A 14,734-nucleotide genomic window follows, 5' to 3' on the forward strand; every position below is an offset into this window, starting at 1 on the left:
TGCAAAGCTGCTGCAACTGCTGCAAAAGCCAATGTATTAAAGTCCATTGTAGAGATTTTTAGTTAATGGCTTAATTTCATCATGTATTTAGGGTAGCAGCAATTAGGCCAAAGCCAAATAATATTTTCCATGTAAATGATTTACAATTGCCGCACTCGAAGAGCAGCAACAACAAAAATCAAAAAACACACCAAAAAGCAAAACATAAAAAAACACATGTAGCTGTCTACAGCCAGATAACATTATTCCGTACCAATTTATCAGTGGCAAAATCAATTAGTAACTACGTAAGGGCCTTATCAATAAAGCGACGAGCGCTTTGCCATGTTCGGTGTGCTCCCTGCATAACCCATTCATTATACGCACCGGTAGCATTGGCAGTGTCATAAATATTCCCATCATCGTTTATTTGGCGTCCTCAACCGGAGTGGCTATCAAATGGCACAAATGAAAACCTGTTGATATCCAAAAGACAGACACACACACACACAGGCACACACAGGCACATACACAGTCGCACACCTGTCTGTATCAAAGGTTGCGTTCATGTCGTAATTGAAGAAGCATTTTTGAAAGGGAATTGAAGTGTTGCAAGAAGAAAAAAAGAAAATAACGGAGGAAAGAAAGAAAGCAACGGCTCTCGCGTTCATAAATATTCATGAAGCTCTAAAAGGGTTTTTACTTGTGCCAGATGCTTAGGTGATGTCCCTGTCCCGGGCCACACGTGCAGCGTCAATTGAACCCAAATGGAAAAAAAATTGTATTCGAAGCGACCAAGAAATGCAATTGCATTTGCCAACGTTGAGTGGCAGCGCGTTTTCGGGCACAAGCCATGCTAAATATTAAAGGTCAGCATGGGCGTTGGCTTAGCCCAAGCACATAGGGGCTGAGGTAAGGTTGAGGTGCTAACGAAATCAAATGGAGCATGCATATGAATTTGAATGAGTCCAAGCGCGCGTGTGTGTGTGTGTGTGTGTGTGCGTGTGTGTTTGTCGCATTTCCCGGGGGAAGGCAAATAAACATTGCAAAGGCGCGCATGTGTGCCAACAACTTCAGCACTTCGTTAAGCGGGACAATGGGCATGGACAGCGGGACAGCGGGACGGGCTGCCCCGCTAAGTAGGCAACAGTTTTCGGGCACTTCCGTCGCTGCAACCGCCAACTGGCCACAATGGCTGCTCTGCTGCCCTGACAGCCCATTGTGTCTAACTGTGTGCGTATCTGGTTCGTGCGCTCGTACGCTCGTGTCTGCCACGATTCGCTTCCGTTTTGATTTATAAACGACCGTCGCGACCGTGCTGCGTATCATTAACAGTTGATCAACAGGTTTGCGCAGACATCCCGGCAACAGAACAGTCGCTAACCCAGTCGCAATCCGTTGCAGTGCAGCACCAGTCGGCCTATTTGTCCACTAATTGAATTCCAGCGGCACCACAAATTCAGTTATAAAAGTCATTTCACGTGCATTACTCACAAATATATATATATATATATAGAAAAAAGCAGCTACGAAAAAAAGGGACGCGCGCGTATGCAGATTCGCGAGGCGAACACAGAAACGGAACCAAAAGCACATTTCCTGTTATTCAAATACAATAAAATAACTACAGACAGGTGAGTTGATTGTGATAAAAGGGCATTTTTGTGCAGGTGCCAATGCTTAACGAAATTTCTATTTAATGAATTTACTAGTCGGTGTTTGAGAATGTTGAGTACAAATATTTTATCTTTAAATAATATTAGATTAGAAAAGCAAAACACAATTTAAGTCCCCTTCTTTGTGCACTTGGGCAGAGTACAAATATTATTAAACTTAATAAATTATATTTAGAAGGAAAACTTTCTTAGCATGTTTTTTGGTGCATGTGGAAATTGCATACCAACAAAATATTTAATATAATATTTCGGAATAAAATTAATACAAAATTAATATTCAATAGGTGCTTAAAAATGCTAAGAAACTTTTTCTAAATGTTCATTTTAATTTTCCCTTATAATATATTATATAAATTATATAATAGAAAATTCTTTTTGAGCATCGAACTAGAGGAAAAGCTACTTAGTTAAAGTTAAAATAAAGAAAAACAATTCTTGAGCGTCAATTTTGAAAATAAATAGTTTTTTGCGAAGGAAGATATGAGTAAGAAGTATATAATATTTATTACATAATAATATTACATAATATAATAACAATAGCTAATATTTCATTTTTTTTTTAAATTATATATTATTATATTTTATAAGCTTCCATTCCAATTATTGCTTAAAAACCATTTTCACTTTTCGCTGCTCTCAGAAAATCAAGTGAAAAATTGAGAAATTATTTTCAAAATATTTAAATTTATTTTCTACGCGCTTCTCACATGCACAAAAAAAAAAAACAATTGATTGAACTGAATTTACTTAGGCATTAGCCCAGTGGAGCCCACTTCAAATATTTAAAGCTGCCATCAGGCGGTTGGGGTAAATATGTTTACCACTTTATAATAGACGAGTTTTTGTTGGCTTAAACAAACGCCGAGCGCATTAGAAATTGAATTATTAGGCAGTCAAAAGATGAAGGCATCAGCGCCAGTCCTGCCAGCATAACATATGCACTGCCAGCAGATCTTGGGATCTTGAAGGAGAGCAGGCGGACAGATTGGGTTTATGCTAAATAGAACAGAACCCAAGCTGAGCATACCCAAAAATTCTGTGCACTCGATGGCAAATTTATTTGCACTTCTGTGGATATTTTGTTTATTCACGAGTTTTCGGCTCGTGTTGTGGCTCATGATTTTCATTCAAATGACACTCGTCGAACGTGAGACGTGGGAGGACGCATTGGCACTGGATGCCTATTTAAACAAAATACTTATAGGCGAATGGCAGCCTTTGGCAAATATTGGCGTTAGAGCCTGCTTGAGTAGAAGGCGCTATGAAAAAGAAATACACGCCTCCGTCAAAATGTTTAATGTTTCGCGAAATGCGTTGTATATATACATTGGGCGTATATATACATATATATTTAGGGAGCTGTTGTTAAGGATGTGCTCGGTGGCCCAAAAGTACCTGTACTTGTCACCGTGCGACAGGGCCATGAATAATGCCTGGACAGGCACAGAGCTGCTGAATAATAGAGGGACTCGACACGAGTTGACTTGGCACGGGAATTCGATCTGGCCCGCATTCGCAATGCGCTGGCATGTCAGCCTTTAACACAGCCATAAATATTTTCAGTTAATTTCAATTACAAGCTGTGCGAAACGTGCTGCTGCTTTTGGCCTGGCTTTGGCCCGGTTTTGTGTGTGGTCATAAAATTTGATGCGTGCCCTATCGAAGCGATGGTGCTATCTATTATAATTTAACGCAAAGCCGCTAAAACTTTCATCTGGGCGTCAATCAATCAACGACAAGCGCACAAATTAAATGCAAAGTAAGACAACATAAAACCAGCCAAACGAACAATCAGTCAAGAGTCAAGCGCCAGGAGATTGGCCAACTGCAATTGCCACACCGCCTGCCGCCAATTAACTTTCCAATTCTCAGCTCCCATATAAAGCAACAAAGTGGTAGCATCATCAAATCGCCGCCCATCCAGATAAGATACCACTAAAGCCGCCAACACGGCAACCCCATCTGGTCGCGCGCACGCCTCCTCCCTAGTCTGGACTATTAACTGCTTTCGACTTTTGTGGCCTGTAATGATTCATATTTTTTTTTCGTCCTCTCAAAAAGCATTTCTGTGTTGGCGGCTTACATTTGTAACGGGCTTAATTAGCCCGCCAAAGGATATGGCAAATGTTGTCCAAATTCAGTTGGCATCAACTTTTCAGAGATTCGCAAAGAGCGCAGCGCAGGGCCATGCCAATTTTCAAAAGGTCACTCGATAAATATCATTCTTTAATTTCAAAATACAATCAAAGTGTTTTCATTGCTTTATTTAAACAAACTAAAATACTAAACAGCGATTAGCTTTGGCATGTCGAAAATGGAATAATCTTATAGAATTAAGACATAGGAATAATTTTATGATTCCTGTTAAAGTCCTGCGAGAAAGTAAACTGATTAAATAGAGTGTTGTGTACATGAGCTTGATCAAACGTTTTTGAGCAATTCTATAAAGAGAGAAAGAGAGAGAAAGAGGAGAGAGTGAGAGAGAGAGCGAGAGAGATGATATGAAAAAATATTGCCTATATGTAGGATAACTTTTCTTGAAGAACAGAAAGGTTTTCCATGCAAGAACTAATATTTCGAGCGATTCCATATATATAGACAGAGATGATATAATAGTCCAGATCTCTTGAAAAACATAAATATTTGTCAGACTAGGACTTAACCTTTGCTAGAACTTAAGAGTCACTTGTATAATGTGGGTTAAGTTGACAGAAAAGAGCATCTAAAGTGCTCGTAATTTATTTGCTGTAGAGTATACGCGTACACAAATGCCCTGCAACTGAGTTCTCTTGCTGTACACTTAGCTGTTAAGCGATTATGTATTTCATATCCATGCAAACGCATAAGTTGAACCTCTTTAGCGTCAAGTGCGAACAGAATGTGAAGCCGCTTAGCGTCACATTGTCTTTTCTGGCCAAGTGTTGCTTGGCGGAGGGCGTTGCGGTTGTGGTAATAGTGGCCGCAAGTGCAATTCGCAGCCACTTAAGCTGTTGAGCAAACATAAGCTTTGCTATCATTATATCGTTTTAAGGCGCGATGAGTGCACGCACACATGTGCAGCTCGTAAGGAGCTGCAAGTCGTGCGTACTACGTGGCGTATGCGTATTATCAACGCACTTGTTACCGCCTGCCGCGAGCTACCTCAGCAACTTGCATGAGCAACAGCAACACATTAATAGGCCATAAATTGTAACTGTTATGCGTTGTTGGCTTTTAACGCAGCAGGCTGGCATTCGGCCTGACACTGAACTTTTTGGCCACCGTCGGGAGTTGAGTGCCGCCCGGCCCGGCCTGGCCGCCCCATTGCCTTTCAATTAGAGTGGTTATTTAGCTAAATCGTTACGCTTGTTGCTGTAATTTGAGTCGTGGGCGGAAATGATTGCCAGCACACCGAAAGCAAAAAAAAAAAAAATAATAAAACAAAGCATTGCGATGAGCACACGCAGTGCCCCCTGGGAGAATGCGCAATGCGGCTTTAACTTATACACTTTTTAAATTGTTTCCACTTTTTCTCTGTTTTTTTTTTGCTCTTTGCCAGGACAATGAAGAGCTGCGTCTGTGGTGGGACACACGGCATGGCCCTGCTGCTGCTGCTGCTGCTGTTCTGGTGCCGCACCAGCTGCAGTCAGGCCGCAGCCGGCGGCGGCAACAACAATGAGCTGGCCGCCACAGGTCTGTCCGACCAGGTGCTGGAGCAGCTGGACGACAATGAGCTCTACGGCAACAACAAGCGCGCCTGGCAGTCGCTGCAGAGCGCCTGGGGCAAGCGCTCCAATGAGCCGCGTCCTCTCGAAGTGGATGACTCCATATACATGACGGGACACTTTGTGCCGCTGGTCATAACCGACGGCACCAACACCATTGACTGGAACACCTTTGAGCGGCTGGCCAGTGGCAATCAGGAGCAGCAGCAGCTGCAGCGGCAACAGCAGCCGGCACAGTCCAATGAGGAGTCGGAAGATGTGAGCGCTGAGAACACAATCGATAAGCGAGCCTGGAAGAACATGAACGTGGCCTGGGGCAAGCGACGACAGGCACAGGGCTGGAACAAGTTCCGTGGTGCCTGGGGCAAGCGCGAGCCCACCTGGAACAATCTGAAGGGCATGTGGGGCAAGCGCGATCAATGGCAGAAGCTGCACGCGGGCTGGGGCAAGCGCTCGCTGGCCAACTAAGCCCACAGCTCCGATCAGTCGATATAGGCAAATAGAAACATGGAGACAAACAAACATAATATATGATATAACTAGCAAAACCTAACTGTGTATAACAATATCTATATATATATAACATATAAAATGAACTAGTACGTGCAACTCTTTTCCCATTGAGATTCTCGCTGTTCTAAGATCCTTGTGGCAGGAAGTGGAGGTCAATTCCGAAAATGTATGAAAGCGCTCGCCAGCAACCAAAAACAAATACGTTTAAAATCAAAAAGAAACTTTAAACTAAATTATAATGAAAGCATTTGTAATTTGCATATGTACTTGTGTATTCAAATATGTGTTTTCGTTAGTCCAGTATTATAAAAATAACCAAGCATTAACTATATGCTAGCCGAGCTACCCGAGCTAGTCGTATATAGAGAGTGGTATATATACACACATTTCTGTGCAATCTAGAAAACTTAAATTTAGTTTAACGAATTGTGCATATTTTTTAAATACGTATACATACCAAAGCATACCAAATGGCAATTACTATATATATATATATATATAAATTCAATTATCAAAATAAATTAAAGAAAATCATTCAATTTATTGCTCTAAATTTATTATTAATTTTATTAGTAATTTATTTAATCGAGCTCGGGCTCGTGTCAAAAACTGAATGTACTCCGAAGAGCAATAGCTATTTTAATTTGCTCTTGATATCCCATCGAAGGACTTTCTAAAGTCGCTTTGAGGTTTGAAGTTTATGCGTATAAGCTTTTTATACTCTTGTTTGGAAAGGAACATCCCTACCCGGTGCCTGACTTAAGGCCATGCCAATAAAACGGAGTCGGCCAGATCGGATCCTGTTATCATAGAACTATTATGAAAATAATCGGTAAAGAAGGAAGTTCTTAAGATTAGGGTCTTTTAAAGACCTGTTTAGTACAAATTTATTACTAAGCTGGGGTCAATACTGGTTTGGTTAGCCTTGTCGCTTTTTTTCTTATAATTCTCAAGTGGTTATAGCTTCAGACTCAGGATAAGGCCTCGTAAGTCCAGAATTATTTGTATATGGAAACAGCATAATTATTTTAATATCGTTCAAACTCAGTAAGTACAAGCATTACCATGTATATCAAGCCGGTCTGCTATATCCTATATCGCCTATAGAAACAATCGGTGGAATATAAAGCTTCTCTCTCATTTGGCTCTTAGGGTATTAAATCTTCGACTTTTGCTGAAAACTAACAAATAAATTAAAAGTTTGTAAGAGAAATTAACGAAACGTTCTTAAATTTTAATTCATTAATTAGTTTGCCTGCCACCTGGCATTAATAATAAATACAACAAATATTGTTTATTGTTTTCATGACCATTTCAAAGCAAATGTTAAATATGAATACGAATCGTGAATAATGAATGTCTATTTAAGTGCAATTTAGTTCTCAACAGTAATTAAATCCTTATTAGTTAGTTTGTCAGGTATAAATACAGGTGTAAACGTGTCTTGAGTGGATCACAGTCCATTCGGAAAGGACAGCTCCACCATGCGCTATCAGCCACGACTCCGGGATGGAAAGGCGGCGCCGTTGCCCTGGCCGCTGGCCATGTATCGTCGCCTCAATCATATTGCCTGGCCGCTGGAGGATGGGGCCAGTCGGCGTATGGTGTTCATAGAGCGGCTGCTAATCTTTGTCGGATTTATCATATTCTGTGAGCACAACGAGGTGGACATGCATTATGTGCTGGCCTATCGCAACGATATTGATAAGATGCTGACGGGTGTGCCGACATATTTGGTGCTGTTCGAGATGCAGATACGCGGCTTTCAGCTGGCCGCCACGAAGGATTCGTTCAAGCAGCTGCTGCAGAAATTCTATGCAGACATCTATGTGAGCCAGGAAACGGAGCCAGTGAGATTTGCACGCATCCAACGTCAGATGCTGGGCACGCGTCTCAACTCAGTGGTTTATTTAATGGCACTGTTCAATTTCTCGCTGGTGCCCGTGCAGAATGTTATCTACCATCGACGAGAGATGCTCTATCAGCAGGTTTATTTCTTTGACAATACAAAGCTGCAGTACTATATACCCCTGATCTGTGCCAACTACTGGGTGGGCATTATAATTACAACGATGATCTTTGGCGAGCTGAATATTCTGGGCGAGCTGATGATGCATCTGAATGCACGCTACGAGCTGCTCGGCCGGGATCTGAAGCAGGTGGCCAAGGCGCTGCTGTTGCACGGACATCCAGCTAAAATAGCAGCTCAGTATCGTTGTGCACTCATCGAGATATTGCGGCGAAATGCTGCTTTGAATCGCTTTGGCCAGCAAATGGAGCTGGAATTCAGTTTTCGCATATTTATAATGTTTGCGTTCAGCGCTGCGCTACTCTGTGCCATGGGCTTCAAGGCTTATACGGTGGGTATAAAATACAAAATGATTAAGGCCAACACTTACACTTCTTTCTCTAGAATCCAGCGGGTAATATTGTGTATATCGTTTGGTTTACAGCCAAATTCTGTGAGCTGCTCGCCTTGGGCATGCTCGGCTCGATTCTTTATGCAACGGTGCGTTCCGCTTGGCCTGCTTTATACTTAATATTTGATTTTATCGAATTGTTTTCACAGACGGATCAATTAAGTGTCATGTACTACTGCTGTGACTGGGAGCAGGTGATCTACAAGTCGAGCAATGCTCAAGAAAATGTGAAACTCATGAAGCTAGTCACAATGGCCATCGAGATTAACTCCCGTCCATTTTACCTAACTGGCCTAAAGTATTTTCGCGTTACGCTGGTCGCTGTACTAAAAGTAATTTACAAAGCTCTTTGAAGGCTTCTTTTAATTAGTGCTTTAAACTTTCAGATAATACAAGGTGCTTTCTCGTACTTTACGTTTCTAACTTCGATGCGTTAAGGCCCATCGCATACATTTCAAATTCAACATTTGGCGCGCGCCACATATGGTTTCATAGCAGCCAGCTTTGCAAGAATAATGCAATTGTAGAGTGACCACACGCACAGCATATCGATAAAATAGAAATATATTAAATAAAATATTTTTGATATGTACACACTTCTTAAGTCCGCCAAATTACGGCATTATATTTTAGGAAATACGCCTTGTTATATTTGCCTTAAAACATGAATTTCTCTAGCAATAAATGGTAAAGTACAGTGAATTAATAACTAAAACATGATTATGTATACGGCTTAATTAATTGCAGCTCGCCAAATTATCGCAGTCCCGTCGCACAGCCCAGACAAAACTCGCAAATGTCTCGTGTCAATGTGCGCGAGAGCTTGGAGCTGCGGCGACGGCGTGCTGAGGCCAAAAACTATTTGAAATGGGGCTTCATCAACATAATCATGATGGCATTGATATCATTTGATCTCTGGCAGACATGCCTCTCGGCCAGAACCACCTTCTGGTACCAGGCGGAGTACACACTCGCCGTGTGCGTCTTCATGAGCGCCGCCGCCTGCATCGGCAAGTACATCTGGTGGCTGATGATGGACAGCGGCCCGGTTTGTGTTACGGAGCTGCAGCGCTGTCTGCTGGACGAAGGCAATGGTAAGCGATTGCATTTATGTATGACTTTATTTTTGGTAGCATTAAGTGCATTCTGAACACTTGGTTCAACTCTGCTCCTCACTGGGCCAACGGGATTTGTTGCAATTCGCTCTCAGCCTTTTTTATAAGTGAATAAACCACTTGAACGTGCCATGAAGTTCTCACTGGAACACACAATTTACAGATCTTTCCACTGAGTTTCTATTCCCTCGCCTTAAAGCTCTCATTTCTTAAATCTCAAAGATCTGACATACCATCTGAGGATGGAATATGGGTCAGCTCCATATGGAAAAGGAAACTTAAAGCACTTCATCTAGGATTAGTAGAAAAGCTTATTTCAAAAATGTCGATTCTCAAATGTGAAGGATCTAACACCAGCTCTTCTCTTGGTTTGCTTAAAACTGGACAATCCTTAAGATTATTCTCTGGACTTGACATTGGAAATTGGAACTCTTTGCCCACTCGCAATTTATGCAGAAACGCAGTGCATTTCCCTGCCATCAAAGATTCACTTATAACATATGGATCAAAACCCTCCCTGAAACAATCGTTCGCTCTCAAGGCAACATCGGCAAATTCCTCTTGAATAGCCTGTGATATTCCGAATTTAGTTTTAGCTTATGTCCAGATATTTTTCGGTTCGTTTCATTGCACATGCAGTCCAGGAGCTTTTGGTTATTTCTGATCCAGCATTACTTGCTTACTATCTGCGTTTCCTCTCAAGCATCTTAGTTTTCTTTAACACGGCCCGAGACCAAAAAATGGTTCGGGATCGCAGAGGACCAACAAATAGTTCATCTAAAAGTCCAGCCCAGCTCATTCTGGAAGCCGATGCACCATCCTTTTAACTCAGACATGACCCTTGTTCAAGATGTCCTTATAAACGCAGTCTCGCTTCAAGTTAAAGATGCACAGCTCCCTGGGAAACACTAGCATACAATGAAATCTTTATTATGCATTCAGATAATACATTCAAGACTGTGAACAATATGTCGAAGCCACGCGCCTACGAACCGAATTGTGATGAATTGGATACGGGACCCATAATCAACTGGCATTCTTCGTTTGAGGACTCACGCTGGGGCACGCAGTCACCACGTCGCAGTCCTAGTCCGATGCGCACGCCGCACCAGCAACAGAAGCACCAGCAGCAACAGCAGTTCAACAATCAATCCTTTCACAATCAATCTTACAATAATCAATCGTATAATCGATCCATGGGCGCGAATAACTCACTGAACACCAGTAATGTGAGCAATGAGTCTGTCTATATGTCGCCCTACGCGGAAGTTTGTCGTGACGATTTTCCAACCGATGTGCGCAAGCTGCCGGCACTGATGAGACGAGCAGAACGGGAACGCGAACGCAGCTATGCCGAGCTGGCCGATACATCAAATATGCAGACCATGGATTCGGGAAACTCATTTTGGAATTACTGCAATAATGCGGCGTATATGCTGAAACGAACCATCTATCAGCTGGCACCGGCGCCTGTAGCCTCCACAGAGAATGCGCCCTCTTCGATTGAGGATTTTGGGTTTCTTCAGTTCAGGGATAGCAACTCAGAGGTCATCAAGCGCATCTCGACGGTCAAGTTGTCGCAATACTTAAGCAATCTGCGTTATGTAAGTGCCGGGAGCTTACCTAAATGAGCCAGGATTTTAATATTCTTTGATATTAGTGGATATCCACAACCATATTGCAGCGCCTAGTCAAGCAGATCGATCATATGGACGAAGTGTTCCGTCAGCGCGGCCTAAGCGATTTTAAGATCGGCGCCGTCGGTCTGGAGCGTTTGCGCAAAATGGCAGAGAACCAACAGTTTGTGCAGAGCTGTGCACCCATGCTGCCGCTACTGCTGCCCTTTTTGGACACCTTCAGCAACCAGGAGTATCTGGTGCAGCGCATTAGGGATCTATCGCAGGGCTCCTGCATTGGCGACTACCGCTGGAATTCGGGCAATGCACACAACGGACAGGTGTGGGGCGAGCATCTGCCCACGGACGCTGCAGTGAGTGCGACATCATCCTGGAATCTGCAATATAATCAAATGTCACCTGCCCATTCTAGATATTGTTTCATTTGTTCTGCGTCTACTTGGACAGCCAATTGATGCCCCTGCCACAGGGTGGCGGACGGCCATTCCACTCGCGCTATGTGCTCATACGCGAGGAGAAACGCTCCACCAAGGACATAATAAATGCGGTTAATAACAAAGCACACTGCGCCATACTCGTGACCAACAATCAACTGAAGCCCAAATTTAATTTCATCAGCGAAAAGGAGCTGCACAATTGCGCCTACGATCGCAACAATTTGTTTTATGTTATCATACAGTTTTTGATTTATATGCGCACACACCAGGAATCGGCACTCGAGGGTGTTAACTTGGGCAAGAGCGGCATCAATATAATGTGCGTAATCGAAGAATGAGGCAGCGAGAAAAATTGACTTGGCCATAAAGCAATGGCCGCCACGCTTATTATATATATTTTAATTTCTAACGTTTATTGTTACTCGATGGCCCGACTAGCCATAACATATATTGAGCTATTAAATTATGCATTGTAATTATTAAGTCAATTGCCAAGACAACACATGCACATCAAATTGTAAACATGTACGCGGTTTTTGCGGTCACAACAGTTGCGGCTATCCACTGCTCCTCGCTGCTGGCCGCAATGCATCATCATCAAAGTGTCATGTGAACTTTTGAGCATGCACCATCCGTTATTGCTCGTGGTGTAATGGTTGTTGTTCTTCTTGTTGTTGTTGTTGTTGTTGTTGTACTTGCGGTCACTGCGGTCTGCGCTTTGCCAACAATTAACTTATGCCTCGAACGTCGCCGAAGTCAGCCGGACAAATGCCGCAACACACACACACACACACACCAAAACGGGAATGTGTGTGTGGGCGCTTGGGCCTGACCCATCGCGCAGGTGCACAACTTTAATTGCATTTTCATGATTTTCAATATTGTGCTGGTCAATGGCCGTTACACCAAACAGGACACCGGCACGTAGAGAGCAGCACTGACTACGACTGCGGCTCATGTGCTGCAGCAGCTCCAGAGTGACAAAATTAATGGCTTCCGGCAATGAGTGTCGTCATTTTGTTGAGCTTGAGAAAAGCGTTGAGAAAATGCTGCTCCTTGGCCAACAACAGCTGGCATCATGTGCAACTGGAAGTGGAGCTAGCCAGGCGTGCGAATGAAGGAGCTGGGCCAACACACACTCACACACACACACACAATATGAACTCGTTGACTACCTCCGGCTGCATACACTTAAGTCTGTCTTTGGCTTTGGAGTCGCCTGCTCGGGCGCGGACAGAGGAGCGCATTACCATTTTTCTTGGCCATGCCCATTTCAGGCAACGCGCTCCGGTTGCTGTTTTCTGTTTCAGCTCTTTGTTCATTTGACGTTGAATCGCTTGGTTGGTTATTTTAATGCCGTCGTTGTAGCTGGCACCTCGGGTGAGTAATGTGCTTGGGTTGTCAACTTTACACTTTTATCCCTCGCATTATATTTGCTTTACCTACACACACACACACACACCCTCGCCTCGGTTGGGTGATATGTTTTCTTGATACTTTTTCTCAAGTTGTAAATTGGCTTAAAAATAATTTGTCAAAGCATTTCAGCGTACACGGCGCTGGGGTTCGGTGTCTCATGCGACGCCTATGGAACTGCTGCTGCTGCTCCTGTCGCTCGCCATTTTCTTTGCCAAATTGTGTGTCGGACGCCGTTTCGTGAGACGTTTGAAATTTCTTTTTAAGGAAACGCATGTGCGCTTCTTCATATCCAATTAGAAAAGTTTTCCTTCGACTGCACCGTAATTGTGTTGATTAGTGCGGCTCGCTGGCTTCCCACACAGGCAGCAGATGGATTTCAGCTCTGGTCCGATGCCCGTCTGTCTGTGAACACTTTAAAAGAACTGAACGCCTTTCGATTGGTACATTCAATAGGCTATATACCTTGCCCCTTGCTACGGCTGCTTACACAAGCTTCGATCGAATATTATTCGGCCAGTCACTTAGTGGGGGCTAAGCTCCTGCCCAGAAAAAAAAAAAAACATGCTGCCATCCTCCACGCTGTCCTGGCGTCGCTTTAGTCCTGCAAATGTTTGTACACAATAAACTGGCTAGTGGCAAAGCTTTTACTTTTCGGCTTTCCTTTTTTTTTTGCTGCTTATTTATTTTTACTTTCGTATGCCCTGTAATTCGAACTTGGCAAGGGTATAAAAACCTAGCTATGTGTGTGTGCCTATTAAGTGGAAGATAAAAGAGGGCTGTTCAGCATTGTGCGCCAGGACCTTTAGTAATAATATATTAAATAACTGGGAAGAAGACTTAAATGTAAATTATGTTTATATTTTGACTATAAACTTTGGCTCAGATAATTCTTTATTCACACTCAAGCCTGTTATTCGCATGGAACATAGAATCAAAATTATTCATGATTCTTTTATATAAAGGGCTCTTAATTTCATAGATTTCAAAGTTTGAAATTCTTAACTAGACAATCTTAAGACTATATTCTGCTCTGTTTCACCTGTAAGAGTTGTAAAAAATATGCTTCCATTTTCATAGATATATCTCAGTTCGAACTATTTTAATAGCACTTCCAGGGCACCTGCAAGTCGGGCACAGTTCTTCGCGTTTTTTTTTATTTGAGTTTTTTTTTTTACTTGTTTTCCATCTACTCCTCGTTTGGGGCACATTAATGAACAAAATATTTTTCCTATTATGCGCCAATATGGTTGGCCATATTTCGGTTTATTTAATTTTGCGCAAATAAAACGGAAGTGGCATTTTTATTTTTACCATCGTCTAGGTGGCTCACGCTCCCGCTCCCGCTTCTGCGTCCACTTCCAATCCCATTCTTGTGCCCACATTCTCGTGCTCTTGCTCGTTCTCGATCCTGTCTCATATTTGTGCGCGCTCCATAAAATTCTGATGTGAAGCCAAACAAACTTGCGACAATGATGATAATGTCGATGCTTAAATGTTCAACAAATATTTGGCGCAGTTTTTTTTTTTTTGGGTTTTTTTGTTTTTTTTTTTTTTTTTAACAAGCAATTCGTGTAGTGCAGACGAAAGAGCTTTAAAGAGTCGTCGACTTGTGTTATCCACCCTGGAGCACCCGAGCCGCCCAGTCCAAATCGCGGACAGTTGTGAGTTTTCCCAGGAACTCCATGGCCGGCTGCCTGGCTGCAGCGAGGAATTGGCATAGAAAATGGCTGTCCTTCCTTTGTATACCCTACTAGAGAGTATTATAACTTTGGCAAGAACTGTATAAAGCTTATACGAAGATGCCGCTGTGCATATAGCATATGAACAGTCGAGT

General features: G+C 42.8%; 3 protein-coding genes across 3 annotated transcripts; all 3 read left to right on the top strand.

Moving 5' to 3' along the window:
- The first annotated feature begins 1,319 nt into the window (after positions 1–1,319).
- Positions 1,320–6,370, top strand: Mip (Myoinhibiting peptide precursor). Its single transcript, XM_002046680.4, has 2 exons — positions 1,320–1,613; positions 5,194–6,370. The coding sequence occupies exons 1-2, from the start codon at positions 1,531–1,533 to the stop codon at positions 5,825–5,827; spliced, it is 717 nt and encodes a 238-aa protein (XP_002046716.2). The 5' UTR covers positions 1,320–1,530; the 3' UTR covers positions 5,828–6,370.
- A 939-nt stretch (positions 6,371–7,309) lies between these two features.
- On the top strand, positions 7,310–8,801 carry Or74a (Odorant receptor 74a). Its single transcript, XM_002046681.2, has 4 exons — positions 7,310–8,232; positions 8,286–8,381; positions 8,442–8,624; positions 8,679–8,801. Exons 1-4 carry the CDS (start codon positions 7,357–7,359, stop codon positions 8,727–8,729), a joined length of 1,206 nt encoding a protein of 401 aa, XP_002046717.1. The 5' UTR covers positions 7,310–7,356; the 3' UTR covers positions 8,730–8,801.
- A 36-nt stretch (positions 8,802–8,837) lies between these two features.
- LOC6623250 (transmembrane protein 209) lies at positions 8,838–11,969 on the top strand. Its single transcript, XM_002046682.4, has 5 exons — positions 8,838–8,979; positions 9,040–9,386; positions 10,350–11,011; positions 11,068–11,397; positions 11,457–11,969. The coding sequence occupies exons 1-5, from the start codon at positions 8,957–8,959 to the stop codon at positions 11,817–11,819; spliced, it is 1,725 nt and encodes a 574-aa protein (XP_002046718.2). The 5' UTR covers positions 8,838–8,956; the 3' UTR covers positions 11,820–11,969.
- Positions 11,970–14,734: the final 2,765 nt, after the last annotated feature.

Source organism: Drosophila virilis, chromosome 3 (assembly GCF_030788295.1).
Source record: "Drosophila virilis strain 15010-1051.87 chromosome 3, Dvir_AGI_RSII-ME, whole genome shotgun sequence".
NCBI classification, from domain to species: Eukaryota; Metazoa; Arthropoda; class Insecta; order Diptera; family Drosophilidae; genus Drosophila; species Drosophila virilis.

Coding starts and splice junctions, on each gene's coding strand:
- Mip (XM_002046680.4), top strand. CDS start 1,531: ATGCAGATTCGCGAGGCGAACACAGAAACGGAACCAAAAGCACATTTC. Junction 1,614..5,193: donor AATAAAATAACTACAGACAG/GTGAGTTGATTG, acceptor GCTCTTTGCCAG/GACAATGAAGAGCTGCGTCT.
- Or74a (XM_002046681.2), top strand. CDS start 7,357: ATGCGCTATCAGCCACGACTCCGGGATGGAAAGGCGGCGCCGTTGCCC. Junction 8,382..8,441: donor GCTCGATTCTTTATGCAACG/GTGCGTTCCGCT, acceptor TTGTTTTCACAG/ACGGATCAATTAAGTGTCAT. Junction 8,625..8,678: donor CGCTGGTCGCTGTACTAAAA/GTAATTTACAAA, acceptor TTAAACTTTCAG/ATAATACAAGGTGCTTTCTC.
- LOC6623250 (XM_002046682.4), top strand. CDS start 8,957: ATGAATTTCTCTAGCAATAAATG. Junction 8,980..9,039: donor AATTTCTCTAGCAATAAATG/GTAAAGTACAGT, acceptor AATTAATTGCAG/CTCGCCAAATTATCGCAGTC. Junction 9,387..10,349: donor TCTGCTGGACGAAGGCAATG/GTAAGCGATTGC, acceptor TTATGCATTCAG/ATAATACATTCAAGACTGTG.